The 13,683-nt window shown below is 43.8% G+C and overlaps 1 protein-coding gene across 1 annotated transcript; it reads left to right on the plus strand.

Annotated features, from left to right (window-relative positions):
• Positions 1 to 593: 593 nt before the first annotated feature.
• On the plus strand, positions 594 to 13,437 carry LOC120845846. The gene is made up of 12 exons (XM_040217422.3): positions 594 to 1,138; positions 3,213 to 3,402; positions 3,489 to 3,689; positions 3,797 to 3,847; positions 4,279 to 4,353; positions 4,526 to 4,588; positions 4,983 to 5,027; positions 5,626 to 5,664; positions 9,075 to 9,283; positions 10,414 to 10,573; positions 11,579 to 11,704; positions 12,996 to 13,437. The coding sequence occupies exons 1-12, from the start codon at positions 1,019 to 1,021 to the stop codon at positions 13,004 to 13,006; spliced, it is 1,290 nt and encodes a 429-aa protein (XP_040073356.1). The 5' UTR covers positions 594 to 1,018; the 3' UTR covers positions 13,007 to 13,437.
• Positions 13,438 to 13,683: the final 246 nt, after the last annotated feature.

The raw sequence follows: 13,683 nt of genomic DNA on the forward strand, positions 1-13,683 counted from the left end.
GCGTTTCTCCGTCGCGACGCAAAAGCCCAAGCATCTCGCGCTTGCAACGCCACCAAGATACAGTCACGATTTTTATTTCACACACTAAAAGCTGTAACTTGAGAAAAAACAAGCTTTTTGGTCCGGAGTAACAATTTTACATTTGTTTAAACGTGAGAATCCGACGCGAGCTGTCGACCGGTCGTGTCCGCATGCGTCACCTCGGCAAGAGTGCACTGACCTTCGCCGATAAATGTTCGCTCGTCGCAAGCATCAAGTTGTCGGTGATCGTTGCCCACCTTGATGGGTTTTCCGAACCGAGTGCAATGTCGTCCCGTATTGAAAATCGCAGTCGCGAGGATGCCGCCGAGGTCGCACTCACGACGCCGCCAAAGCGGCCCCAGCCACGATCCTGGGGGCCGCCATTTTTTTTAACTGTGCTCGTCTTGGCTTCAGCCGACTTCTCATCACAAATCCTCCTTGGAGGAGCACAAAGACCCTTTGCGTACGCACGAAATTTCTGAGAAATAGCGTGCGCTAAAATAGCGCACGCAAAGCGCAAAACGTGGTTTGCGTTCGACGCATGCGCAGTGCCGACGACGCTATCCTTTGCGTACGCAAAGTTTAGCGTGCGCTATTCTAAAACTCCCTATTGAAGTAGTAGCCGCAAGATCGCCATCGTCGTCACGACTCCTTTGTTCTCGCTCACTCGCCTCGTACAGTCGGCGCTCCCAGGTTCGCGCGCTTTTTTTTTTACAGTTATCGTTTACCACCACGTCGTCGTCCGCGGCAAAGTGAGTATGCCAAGTTGTGTTCATTTTAGCCGGTTGATGTACTGTTTATGTACGAATTCGGATATACCGCCATTTTGTATGTAAGTGTGGCGAAGTGTGGTTCTTGTCCGTATTGGATCTGCTGGTTTCATGTATCATGCCGCGCTCGCTAGGCGCATACGCTTGTGAAAAAGCTGCTCGAGAAACAAGAAGAACTCTTGAACTTCTTGGGTACGCTGGCGACGACGACGCACAGGAGACAGAACATGAGGGTGTTCAAAATTCTCCCGAGCTACCTCCGAGATCCGCCGCCGTTGAAGATACCAGCGAGCACTGCCGCCAAGAGTCCAGGCGCGAAGAAGATTGCGATAAGGCTTGTTCGTTCGGTGAGTTTGTTGAAGGCGGCCTGCCAGGTCTGGGTGCTTCCGAGTGCAGCGAGGCTGAAGAAGGTACAGGCACGCCGGCCGGGTTCCAAGACTCGTTGCGAGAGTGGGCAATAGATCATGGAATTAAGAGAAGGCCACTGACAGCTCTCCTCAAGCTTTTAAGAAGTCGGGGTGGAATGCCCGACCTACCGAATGATGGACGCACGTTGTTACAGACACCTCGCAGACCACATGAGCAATTCCCCATCAGAACTGTGGAACCAGGGAAATACTGCCATTTTGGACTCGCTGCTGGGTTGCAACATGCATTGTGTCATGTGGAGAAGTTGCCAGCTGTACTTTCCCTCACTTTTAACATAGACGGCTTGCCCTTGTCCAAGAGCTCCAAAATGCAACTCTGGCCTATTCAGTGCTTGGTTGGTGGGATTGATGATGTAGCACCATTCCTTGTTGGTGCATTTGCAGGGCACTCGAAGCCAATGTCTTCAAACGATTTCTTAGTTACTTTCGTTGAAGAGCTGCAGGCACTGCTTTCACAAGGTGTCACTGTCAATGGCAGTCTCGTGCAAGTCAAGGTGAGGTCCATCATTTGTGATGCTCCTGCACGAGCCTTCATAACAATGACGAAGGGTCATGGAGGCTACAGTGGTTGCCCAACGTGCACGGTCGAGGGCTTGTACTTGGATGGAAGAGTAGTGTTCCTTGACATGGACTGCCCATTACGCACAGACTTAAGTTTCAGGCAGCAGCATGATGCAGAACATCACAAAGGAGAGTCCATCCTGTTGAACCTGCCTATCAACAGTGTGCACGATTTGCCCTTGGACTATATGCATCTTGTGCTGCTTGGGGTCATGAAAAAACTGCTTTCATTGTGGACTTCAGGACCACTCGCTGTTCGCTGGGGGCCGCTAGAGCGGCATGCTTTTAACGAGAAAAGCAAGCAGCTGCGTCCTCACATTCCAAGCGAATTCCCGCGAAAGTCTCGAGGACGAGATGAAATAGACCGCTGGAAGGCAGTTGAATTTAGGCTTGTTCTTTTCTACACTGGACCTTTGCTTCTGAAGCTGTGCCTGACAGATCGCCTCTATCAGCATTTTTTGCTCCTCCATGCTTCTCTCTCAATACTTGCCAACCGACAGCTTTGTCAACAGCATGCCAACTATGCTGGTGAACTCCTGAGGTGTTTCGTTTTTGATTTTGCTGAGTTGTACGGAGATCACCATGTATCTTTCAACGTACATTGCCTCATACACCTTGCCTCTGATGTTCAAAGGATGGGGGAGCTTGATTCCTTCAGTGCATTTCCCTTCGAAAGCAACATGCAAGTGTTGAAGAAGCAGCTTCGCAAGCATGGGAAACCTTTGGAGCAGCTGTGCAATCGAATTGCAGAGGCACGGACAAAGACGTGCAGAAAGTCCTCTGATGGTGGGAAACTTGTGGACCTCAGTCATCCTCACTGCGGAGGGCTGCTGTTGTCGGAATGTTGCCCTCCTGAGTACCGGATGCTAACATGTGGGAACTTTAGAATTTCTCTAAGTGAACGGGACAATTGTTTCTTGCAAGATGGCCATGTAGTCATTGCCAGGAACATAGCCCACATGAAAGGCTCAAACGAGCCATGCATAATTGGCCAGGAGTTTCTTGTCAAAGAAGAACTGTACTCTGCACCCTTTGAATCCTCAAGGCTTGGCATTTCTGTTGTTTCACACCTGTCTGAGCTAAAGCCATGGCCTTTGCGTAACATCCAAAAAATGGTGAAGTTGCCTTGGGACAGCAAGTTTGTTACTTTGCCAGAACTGCACACTGGTTAACGTCCCTGAATTTGTTACATCATGCGGACTTTGCGGCCTGGCCTAGACAGCAAGTGCAAACAACATCTGTTTCGTGCATTTAGGTTAGTGTTAATGCAAGAGCTAAACTTTCTGAAACTTTCCGTTCAATGTTTAAATTTAGATGACTTGTTTCCATCGTATGTAGACCGCCTGCTTCCTAATGAAAATATCTGACATTTTCTATGTGCTATTCTCCAATTGTCAGTAACCAAAAGTTTCTTTTTTTTTTTTTTTTACAGATGCGATATGCCATTGTTGAGTTCTTGGGCCTTGAGCAGGTTGAGGTCGTACCAGCCTTGTGGGTCGACGATGACCGCTGTGCATGGCCGAAGCATATCAAAGGAGATAAAGTGACAGCAATGGTGAGGAAGGCAGCACCGCCAGATGCATTGTGGCAGCAGTTTGATGTGTCCGTCAAAGGGCTGTTTGGTATGTACTATTTCAAGGAGCATGGGAGCCTTCCTTGGAACCTGATATGATATAAGAAAGCTGACACAACCAACTCTTACTTTTAGCAACATACGAACAAGCACGAAAAAAACTTGAACGCAGCCAGTACACCTCAGACCTGAGCAGCGACAACGAAATGCCCCCAGGCAAGAGAGTGAGAAGGCCGCCTCCCCAATGGTCAGAGTCTGATGCTGACCCAGCACCAGCAAGGCCGACTAAGAAAGTTCAACGGAGAGTTCCCACAGTTCCAAGTGATTTTCCCCAAGGTAATTTGACCAGGATCTGACTCCTGTCTGATGCTGTTGAATGACAATGTCATAAATAAGCATAGTCTGCTGCAACCGAGGTGCAACCCAAGACACTTATTTTCCAGCCATGGTCTCTTCTGTTCAAATGCAGAGTAGCAGCTCTACGGGGAGTGAAAGTAAGCACACCTCAACTTTAGTGTGTCTTTCATAGCGTCTCTCGTGCCATTAATGCTATGCTTTCCTATTCAAATTTGTGATATTTGATAGAAGCTTGACTGTGGTTTTGTGTATATGAGGTCCTGACAAAGCTAGGTATGTACCTAGGGCAATGCAGATGTCACTAGCCGACGCTAGTGCCACAGATGGCCTAGCGTCGGCTTCCATGCAAAGCATTTCATGCTCATACCTACCCTCGGGGAGGAGATAGGCTGCTCTATTTTTATCTCTGTGTTATGACAGTATTAGCAAAGTTTGTGTCCCTAAATTTTATATATAATTTTCTCTTGTTAATTTGGTGCTGTACTCCAGATCATGCAATGTTTGCATAATCTGATGGCCATCAATAGCCAAGTCTTTTCTTTTTTTCTTTGTTTTCGTTACGCTTTAGATGCAGGCAACCTGCCTGATCACCCAGGGAGCAGTTCTGATGACCCCTGTGTGCACGGTAAGAGCCTTTTGTACTGTCTAGTTTTGAATTTTTCAAAAATAAAAATCCTTATCACTTAGGTTGCAATTAAAGGTTCCCTCTCGCCTGTTTCTAATCCAAGGAGAAATATTCACTATCAAGTTCTTAGTGCAGATATGGACAGCTTTCAGCAGAGCATTAATTCCCACTGCGTTTGTGCGCTCTACAGGTGACAAACAATCACGAGCATCCTCTTTTGAAGCCTTCGATGACTCCAACCTTACAGACATAGGTAAGCATTTAAAATAGCATGCCACTTTTTCCGGACCGTAGTCTGTGGACTATACATGCCTAGAAAGCTCATATTTTACACTGTGCGGACTATCTGAGAACATGAGCATATACCTATGTTCCCAGGTTTCTAAATTTATGTCCATTCTTTTGCAAAAACCCACTGCTACTAGCAAAGCCTGCTTTGCTTGTAAGAAATTAATTTAAAAGTAATTAAATTATATTTACTGTATGCAGTGTAAAACATATATAAAGGTGGCACAAGATATGAAATCAAGCGAGTGTTTTGCTCTTGTATTCAACAATACAGTTTATTTCATTTTTCATCCTATACTATCTGCAACTTATAAGCAAGTTTCAGGCAAGTAACAGTTTTTTTTTTGTTTTTTTTTCAGTTACAGACATTGGGGGCTCACAAGAATCAGTCTCTTTTAATGAAGGTATTGTTAAATCTTCAAGCCCTCTCTGAGTAGTTAACGTTGGGGCTGGGAAATTAATTTAATACATTAATGGCTCACTAAGTCTCAAGTGATTAATCGTTAACTTGAATTTAATGTCAGTTGAGCAGGTTGATCTACTGGCAATTGTCCCGTTCAAACTTCATCACACTCTGCAGTTGACAATTTTTGTAAAAATTGGTGTCTTACTGACAATGTGTCAAAAATATACATAGGCTTTTCTAAATGCTACATATGAGAAAGCTCTCCGAGAATAATTGAAATATTCAAAGATAGGTTGGCATCCATATTTTAAGCTCTGGCACTTATGTCAAGCTTCACTGCTTTGCACCAATGTTGTAGGGTGAACTTTCACTGTCTTGAACAGGCATACCCTGAGAAGTGGCCGACGCGGTTGAACACCTCTGTTTCATGGTCCCGCGGAAATTTTGCTATTATAGGTTTAATTTCATTGGATACAATTCATTATAGGTTGCCTCATAATTTTATATTGTGGTGCCAACGAAACAATATTGACCTATATGCGTATAGCAATGATACACAAATATCCTGAGTGTTATTGATACTTGTGAATTTCTAGGGCATCAGGCAAGAGGGAGAGAGGATCCACAAGACCAGGGTAACTGCTTTTAGCATTTATACTGAAACAGTTGCATCCAGTGGACCTTTTCTGCATTAGATCCTAAGTTCATATAAATGTATCAGACAGTGAAAGCTTGGCACAAGGCATTCTTTCTACACACCTAGGCCAGTTGATAGAGAGAAAGTCCGATATAAATTTTGTCATGATCGGATAGTTAAGCAAATAAGGCTGAAATTTTTCATTGGTATATAACTCTTGCGTCCTTTGTACCTTTCACACTATTTGTTTCTTCTTTAACTATACAAAGAGGGCCAAAGAAATCTAACCCACTTTAAGAAAATCACAAAAATCAGTTTCACATTTATAGACACTGTAATTTACAACATGTGTTCAGCTAGGCAGTGAATTTGTTTTATAAACATTTTGAAGAAAAAGCTTTCCTCAGTAAGTTGCAAATAAAAATAATAAATATCCTATCGTCTAGCATGGAGTTAAGCCTATTCCAGACCGGAGCTTAAAAACATTGTTGTGGGGCATTTATCAGATGAACTGGGTGACGAAAGCAAAGTGACAATGGTCTCCTTTCCTACACTACCTGTGTTAGCTTCCTAAAACGCCCCAATGGCCTGCAACAACGTTTTCAAGTTCCGATCCGGAATAGGCCTAAACCCATGTATGTCCATAAAAAAATGTAGTTTTTATTAATAACTTTTTACTGATAACAGTTTTTTTTCCACAATAAAAAAAAACGCAGTGTCTAGCGTTACGTCCGACGGAACCCGAAATAAAAATTAAAGTTACGTCCGACGTAACTTTACGTAAGGATTCGAGTTACGTCCGACGTAACCCAATATGTAAATTAAAGCTACGTCCGACGGAACTCCAAATAGATAATAAAGTTACGTCCGACGCAACTTTACCTCAAGGTTTCGAGTTACGTCCGACGGAACCCAATGTGAAAATTAAAGTTACTTCCGACGGAACTCGAAATAAAAAATAAAGTTACCCCCACCCTCTGCCCGTTTCGACCTGGATGAGTTTCGTACTGGCGTAGGTCGTGGCGGTCGTGGTACCGGCACGCCTTCATGTAATTACCACTGGTTAGCGGTTGTACTGCAACTTTCTCATCTACAGCTTCTCAGGCTCGCAGCACGCGTGCTGCGGTTTCCATTTTTAATGTTTTTCTTTTCTTTTGCGTGTCGCACCTAGGAGGAAGTGGGTTCATATCTAAAAGCAAATCGAAAAAAAAGAAAATTCCTCTTAAAGGGCACATGAAAAGAAAAAAATTTTTTTTTAAACGGCTTAGATGGAAAAAGGATCTCATAAAACGATTTTACAACGAAGAAAAAAAAATTTTAGAGCTATATTTACGGCGCGAGATGATTTTTTGTCAAGCGCGGTGTAACGCTCCTCCTTTCCACTTTTCTCTCTCGCGCCTGTGTGTCCGCGGGGAGGCGAGGTAAGCCGCTTGGATTGGCTTGGCTGCTCGGCTAGAAAACGTGCCACTTCCTTTCAACTTCGGCGCGCACTGTGTTGTTGGGTTTGTGTGCTGGTGGTGGAAGCGGTGGTAGTCTGCTCCGCGTCTTTTACGATGGATCCCGAGTTGAAGCGCAGACTCCTCGACCGGCTCGGGCAGCTAGGGCTTCGCCCCTACGAGAACACGCCTCGCAGACCAGGGAACCCCCCTGCGGAAAGTTTGGAGGCCAGCGATACGCCTGCGGACAGCGTTGCCGGCGGGTCGCGGCTCCCGCCCGAGTCTTCGAGTAGACTCGAAGACACGCAAATGCTCGTCTGCCGGTACCGCATGTTTACTGAAATCCTCCTGGTCACGATCACGAGAACTGCAGCCTTTCGTCGAGCAGCGGCGTCGCTTTCGTTGAACCGGCATGTCAAAAACAACACCGCGCCGACCGTGCTCCGCGCCCCTTCGGAGAAAAAATGGCGGTCTTTGTTTAGTTTCGTAAGCGTCAAAACGGAAGTGATGATTTTCTTATACTTAAAGTTTCTCAAAAGTCAAAATATTTTGTTACAAAATAAGTGCAACAAAAAAATAAAGAAAATAAATAACTTTCAAAGACCATAGAAAGCTTTCGAAAGAGCTGAAGCACCACGTGATAAATAAGGGCCAGTCACGTGATAAATATGGGCAACTTTTCCGCGGGGCCCGCGGGCGCCAACTACAAATTCGTAATACGCCGTAAATATAGCTCTAAAAATTTTTTTTCTTCGTTGTAAAATCGTTTTATGACATCCTTTTTCCATCTAAGCCGTTTAAAAAAATTTTTTTTTCTTTTCATGTGTCCTTTAAAGGAGACAAAATTCGCAGAAAGGAAATGAAAAAACGAGAAAAAAAAAGTGTATGTAACGGGTATCGAACCCGTCGGGCCTACGCAGCCTCTACATACGAGGAACACACTCCAACCCCCTCGACAAATCTGGAGATACAAATAGAGCCGCGATTTTGACCAATTTATCAACGCTGCATTGGACGTCATGTAGAAGTAATTATATATATTTTTATGTTTACGTCGTGTTTCGGCCACAAAGCGTAACCTTCAATAAGGTTCCGTAGGTTACACAGGCCGTAACTTATTTCCGTCGGACGTAACTCGAAACCTTAGGGTAAAGTTACGTCGGACGTAACTTTAATTTTTATTTGGAGTTCCGTCGGACGTAACTTTAATCTTCATATTGGGTTACGTCAGACGTAACTCAAAACCATGACGTAAAGTTATGTCAGACGTAACGCTAGACACTGCGTAAAAAAAATGTATTACCTAGGTGGACCCTTGTAGTAAATTAGACTATCACAGGATGAGAGACTGATTTTTATATTTTACTGCGATAGCAGTTATTGGGAGCCTTCCAATAAAATCCTCCCTACGCCTATCGCAAAACAATCGTGGTTCTGTGATGGCCTCCTAGATGGTGCTATGGTCCCGCTGGATCTACGCAAAAAACAAGTGCAGTTCTGCAGCCGTCTTCTAGATTGCATTACGGGTTCCATCACTCTACACTCTAGTTCCAGCATACAATGGCAGCGCCCCCTTCCTCGCTAGTTTTCCGGTTTGCCTGGGTATGTTGCATGCTCATTCTAACTTCCATTGTGTTGCATTGCGTGGCGGTCTTCTCAATGATGCACGACGCATATACGAGGTAATTGCATAACATTCCTAAACGTTCTATTGCATTTCCGCTGTTCTCACAGTGATTCATGTCACGCCTCAGTGTGATTATGACAACTTTTTTAATGTGGGTTAGATTCCCTTGGCCCTTGCTACATATTAACATAATGAATTCTTAGCATGTGACAAAATATTTTGTAGTTTGTCGTCGTTCAATTTTGAATTCAGCCTCTATATATTTTTATGTTCATTGGTGAATCATGCAATGCCTAATATGAATGATCATGTAAATTATGTTTTAATTAATTGTTTCCTTTATAGAACAAGGGTTCAAGCAGCACGTCTTGAGGCTCCTCAACATTGTCCGTTTCACGGTCCAGCAACATGGGGAAATGCTGAACAAGCTCTGTGAGGTCCTTCCAAGCCATGCAGTCGTCGTACGCCCCCGTCTCGTCGAACAACCGTTCAACAAGCTAGACGACCTCTTTGCCTTTGACAAGACGTTGGTGAACGAAAAGGCGGCGATGCTTGTGAGCACTTTAATACAGCTACACAGAGTCAACAATGCTGCATTTTCTAAAAGAAGGTGCTATACACTGCAGGGCAGTTCAATGAATGTCTACCTACACGTGATGAGATTCTCTCTAAATGAACCCGAGTAGAAGTGCCAAAATTTGGCAACTTCGTAAATTGCCTTTTAAAAGTCTGGCTGTGCTTTGGGTTCTACATCTGCATGGCATTGTGATGCAACAGTTGCATATGGCTGTAATATCTGAATGCATGGCAACTCTGTCATGCATCTTTTTGCTGCATGGTTCCACCATAAAAGGAACTATGCAACATATTGCTTTTCAGCAATATCTTCATGTCTTATACAAGGTGTTTCAGCTAACTTGTGCCAAGAGTAAAAAAAACAAAACAAAAACGCTGGTGCATGCTAAGCCTGTTGAACCAGCACAGTATTGTTCACGGTCCTACAGGCCGAGTCATAATATTTTTTGCGATGCGACCGGAAAACCTGGAATTGTCAAGGAATTTTGGATCATCTGGGAAAGTAAGAATTGTCAGGGAAATCGTCAAGACTCTGGCCAAATCAGAGAAAAAGGCCAGTGCGAGTGATGCGGTGGTGTGCAATGAAGCCCAAGAGTCGTGCATTGACGTGGCTGCGCTAAATAACATTGCCAGGAACTTTGTTAAACATGACCTTTTTTATAGCAACATAAGGACAAATTTCATTACATTATTTTAAATTGTGAGCTTATTCATATATTATGTGTTTAATAGCAGTTGTAATATTTCAACACTTCTGTAACGGTCGGGGAATTTGATCGAAATAGTCAGGGAAAACCTGGAAAAGTCGGGGATTTAAAGAAAATATTTTGCTAGACACCGCGGTTCATAAATAACTTTTTAAATATATATTTGGGTGCAAACCCCCAATATAAACATTGTAGAGCATGCTGAGATACTCCTAATCAGGTTGTTTCCATGAGGATGGCCTTTGTGTGTCTAATTATATTAAGCTCTAATGAAGGCGCACGAGATTCTTAAAAAATCTCACGTGGCTATTTGCTAGCGTGCTGTGATGTTATCTCTGTTCTACCCCACCTAACTAAGATTATTCAGTCCAAACATAAACACTGTCATGCATTTTATGCAGGTCCAAGAATTCAGGGAACTCGGAGGGAAAACGGCCAGCAAGGCGACAAAGAGCATGCTAGCGCACCTGCTCGGCGACCAACTAGCTGCACAGTTTTCGTGGGTGGGCCGGAAAGGCAAACAGAACTTCTCGTCCTTGAGGACTGCCACTGCAATTGTGGGTAAGTTAATATATCTACACTTTCTTTTCTATTACTCAGGCCAGTGGCGAAACATGCATGCCCCTCCAATTAATCCGAGCCTGGCCCAGCATCTTTTTGATATCAGCCCCCCCAGAAAGGTTGTCTGTAATCTGGGCCTGTCCATAATTAGGCTTGCGAGGTTAAAGGGGTGCTGGACTGAAATTTGTATTTTAGAAACCAGGGCAGTAAAACCGTCAGACAGGACACTGCGAACCCCCCGAAACATTACTTGTGCAGCAATATCTCAAGCGAATGGCCGTATTTTTTAGGGGCGCGTGACGTCACATTTCTAGCTAAAAAAGTTTGGAGGATAGGAAGCAGGCTCGCTTGTGCAGCAGGGAGGTAAAGCCCCCCCCCCCCCCCCCTTCCAAAAAAAAAAAAAAAAGAAGCAAGGAATGCATCGTCGCACGCCTAATTGCTACATGAATTTAGCCACCCATTTGCTGTATGATTCACGAATAATGGTTTGTAGCGTCCCACCTAGTTTTGTGATATCAGTATTTCTGTTCAGCATCCCTAATAATTATATTCATTAAGTTTTATGCTTGTTATGGTCTTTGTCAGCTTTATCCCAACATAGCTTTCACTGCTTCGAAATAAATTTGTCCACCCTTTATCTGAAAAGGATGCAGATGGTCAGTGGATGTTCTACAGCTGTGTCATCTAAGGCAATCAATAGGGAGGGAAGTGCATGTGACCCATCTGGCCCGAATGCTTAGAAAAACTAAACATTTGTTCTGTGCTGGGGTTTAACCTCAAGACTCCAACGGTCTTTTTTATCTGTTGGTGGACCTTCTTTACAAAAATTGTGTTTATAATAATAAGCAAAAATGCATCTATTTCTCCAATTGTTATCAAACTGGCTGTCGAAAGTCCAGACATTGGGTTGATCTATTGACGACGCAGTATTCAATGGGAACACTCACATTCATTGTGTGAGGCATCACAGGTATTATGTTATTCATACACACTTATTAATTTCAGCTGCTGGAAGGCAGCTGCCGGGAGGAAAGGATGCCATAGAAGAAGCCATCAAGTCGTGGCTCCGTCACGCACCTGAGCGCATGGCCGGAAAAAAAGAAAACCGAAGAGAAGTCGACCAAGCTGACGGTATGCTTCCTGCCAGTCTGTAGTGTAAGGCTTCCAAAGCTTTGTCGCTATAGATGCCTATGGGCTACAGCATGCGAGGTCGTCATTATTTCATGGGCAGTGCTTCCTTCAATAAATTATTGTAATTAATCATTCATATAACTGCCACAGTATTTCTTTAATACAGTAGAATGTTGGGCATCCCCCAGTTGGGGCAGTAGCTACGCCGTTTCAGAATGGCTGGAGATTGTGTGCTGAATTCCCTGCCAAGGCAACTGCATTTTCATGAGGGGAGATCCTCAGATGCCTAGGAATATCTAGAGCGTGCCACCGTGACATTTCCTATACCTCATAGCTGTGCCGAGTCATGATCATATTTAATTTTTCATCTTGATGTATAATACACTTGCAATAAACCATTTATTGCTAGTCCACTTTTTGGCAGAGTAGCCTTACAGTTAGAAAATTGCATACACATGGAAATGTAGAATAAAGGCAGTCCTATTACAAGGTGCGCACTTGTACTACTCACGGTTAGTAGTTGTCTTATTGGCCCTGTTGCAAGGTGCCAGCCTATGTTTTGGTTTCCAACGATCCTATCTTGTTCAATGGGGTCCAGCACTTCTCTTCATACACATAGTTCGCAATCTAGTTCATGGAAGTCGGTGGATAGTAAACAAGTCCATGCTAGGACCAAATGATGCCTGTGTGCTTGGAATTTGATCTCAGTGCATTTGGTTATTAATATGTTATTTCAAACTTTCTATATTCACAATCTGTCCTCGTGTTCAGGGAACGCTTCTCTCAAACACAACTTTTTCTATAATACTATACTATTCTGTTTGTATTCATGAGCCAAACGTGCAAGCAATACATTGTTCGGATCAAAATAAAAATTTCAAAAATGTTTGTATCGAAAATTATATAGAAATTTTGATGTGTGTTTTTCAGAAATAAGTTGGTAGTGGAAGAGTAAGAAGGGACTTGTATGACTGTCATATAGGACCTAAAACACCACATTGAATTTTTTGAGCACATTCTTGTTTGTGCAAACCTTTTTGTGTGTCGCCTGGTTAAGACACTTGTCATTCCTCAGATCGCCATCTATAAGCCACCATCGTGCTTGTTTAGCATGGCCTCTTCAGCCTTTTAGTTCAATGCATAGCAGCTGAAGTTCTTCTGTTGACTGGTCATTTTCTCACTTTTATGGAGCACACCATAGTTATTTATACTCACTTAACCTCAGTTAGAAGGGCTAGTATGCAAGAAACACCAAAATAAACTCTAGTGACTTTTTTCTTTGAATTTCCAGATTCCGAGTAAACGGAGCCAGCAACCGGATCTGCAACACCGTCCGACGACTGCAGCAAGCCGCACCAAGGCATTTACTTGTCTTTTTATTTTTATTTTGAAGTAGTGACAATGGTTTTTGTTGTTTTATTCATTGGAGAGGCCACTTCTTTGTTATCTAAGTGCACCTTTTAGTCATTCACAGCTTGTTTGTAGTTTGGTTGTCTAATTTTCTTGGACCTTTTACCTCCCGATATGCCAGCAAAGGAGGCTGAGCATAACAGCGTCCAACACTGCCAGGTGGCCCATAGTTTGTCTCCATCTAAAGTGGACCGCAGCAGACGCTTTAAGCCATCGCACCAATCTAGTTGCAGAGGCGTGACATATAAACTTGCAGTTGAACGCCAGATTATGTGGCGCTTGTAAAGGCCCGTTCACACTCTTGCGACCGAGTAAGTCCAAGAAAGACAAGACCGATTTTTAAGCCTCTTACAACGTTTTAGGACCGGATGCGCTGCTGCGGAGCTGGTCCTAAGACGTCGTAAGAGGCTTAAAAACCGGTCTTGTCTCTCTCGGTCGTACTTGGTTGCAAAAGTGTGACCGGGCCTTTTGTGTCAATTTCTCCAAGCTAGATTGTCTTCGGCGGCTTGTAGCGCCCGCCTCTGTTCATTTTAGGATGTGACAAAGTGTTTGAACTCTGACAGTGTTGA

Source organism: Ixodes scapularis, unplaced genomic scaffold, assembly GCF_016920785.2.
Source record: "Ixodes scapularis isolate PalLabHiFi unplaced genomic scaffold, ASM1692078v2 PGA_scaffold20__3_contigs__length_1032517, whole genome shotgun sequence".
Taxonomy (NCBI): domain Eukaryota; kingdom Metazoa; phylum Arthropoda; class Arachnida; order Ixodida; family Ixodidae; genus Ixodes; species Ixodes scapularis.

Bases quoted from the DNA above. Each gene is read 5' to 3' on its own strand.
- LOC120845846 (XM_040217422.3), top strand. From the start codon at position 1,019: ATGAGGGTGTTCAAAATTCTCCCGAGCTACCTCCGAGATCCGCCGCCG. The intron at 3,403-3,488 runs GTATGTACTATT...TCTTACTTTTAG, and splicing joins GTCCGTCAAAGGGCTGTTTG to CAACATACGAACAAGCACGA. The intron at 5,665-9,074 runs GTAACTGCTTTT...TTTCCTTTATAG, and splicing joins AGAGGATCCACAAGACCAGG to AACAAGGGTTCAAGCAGCAC.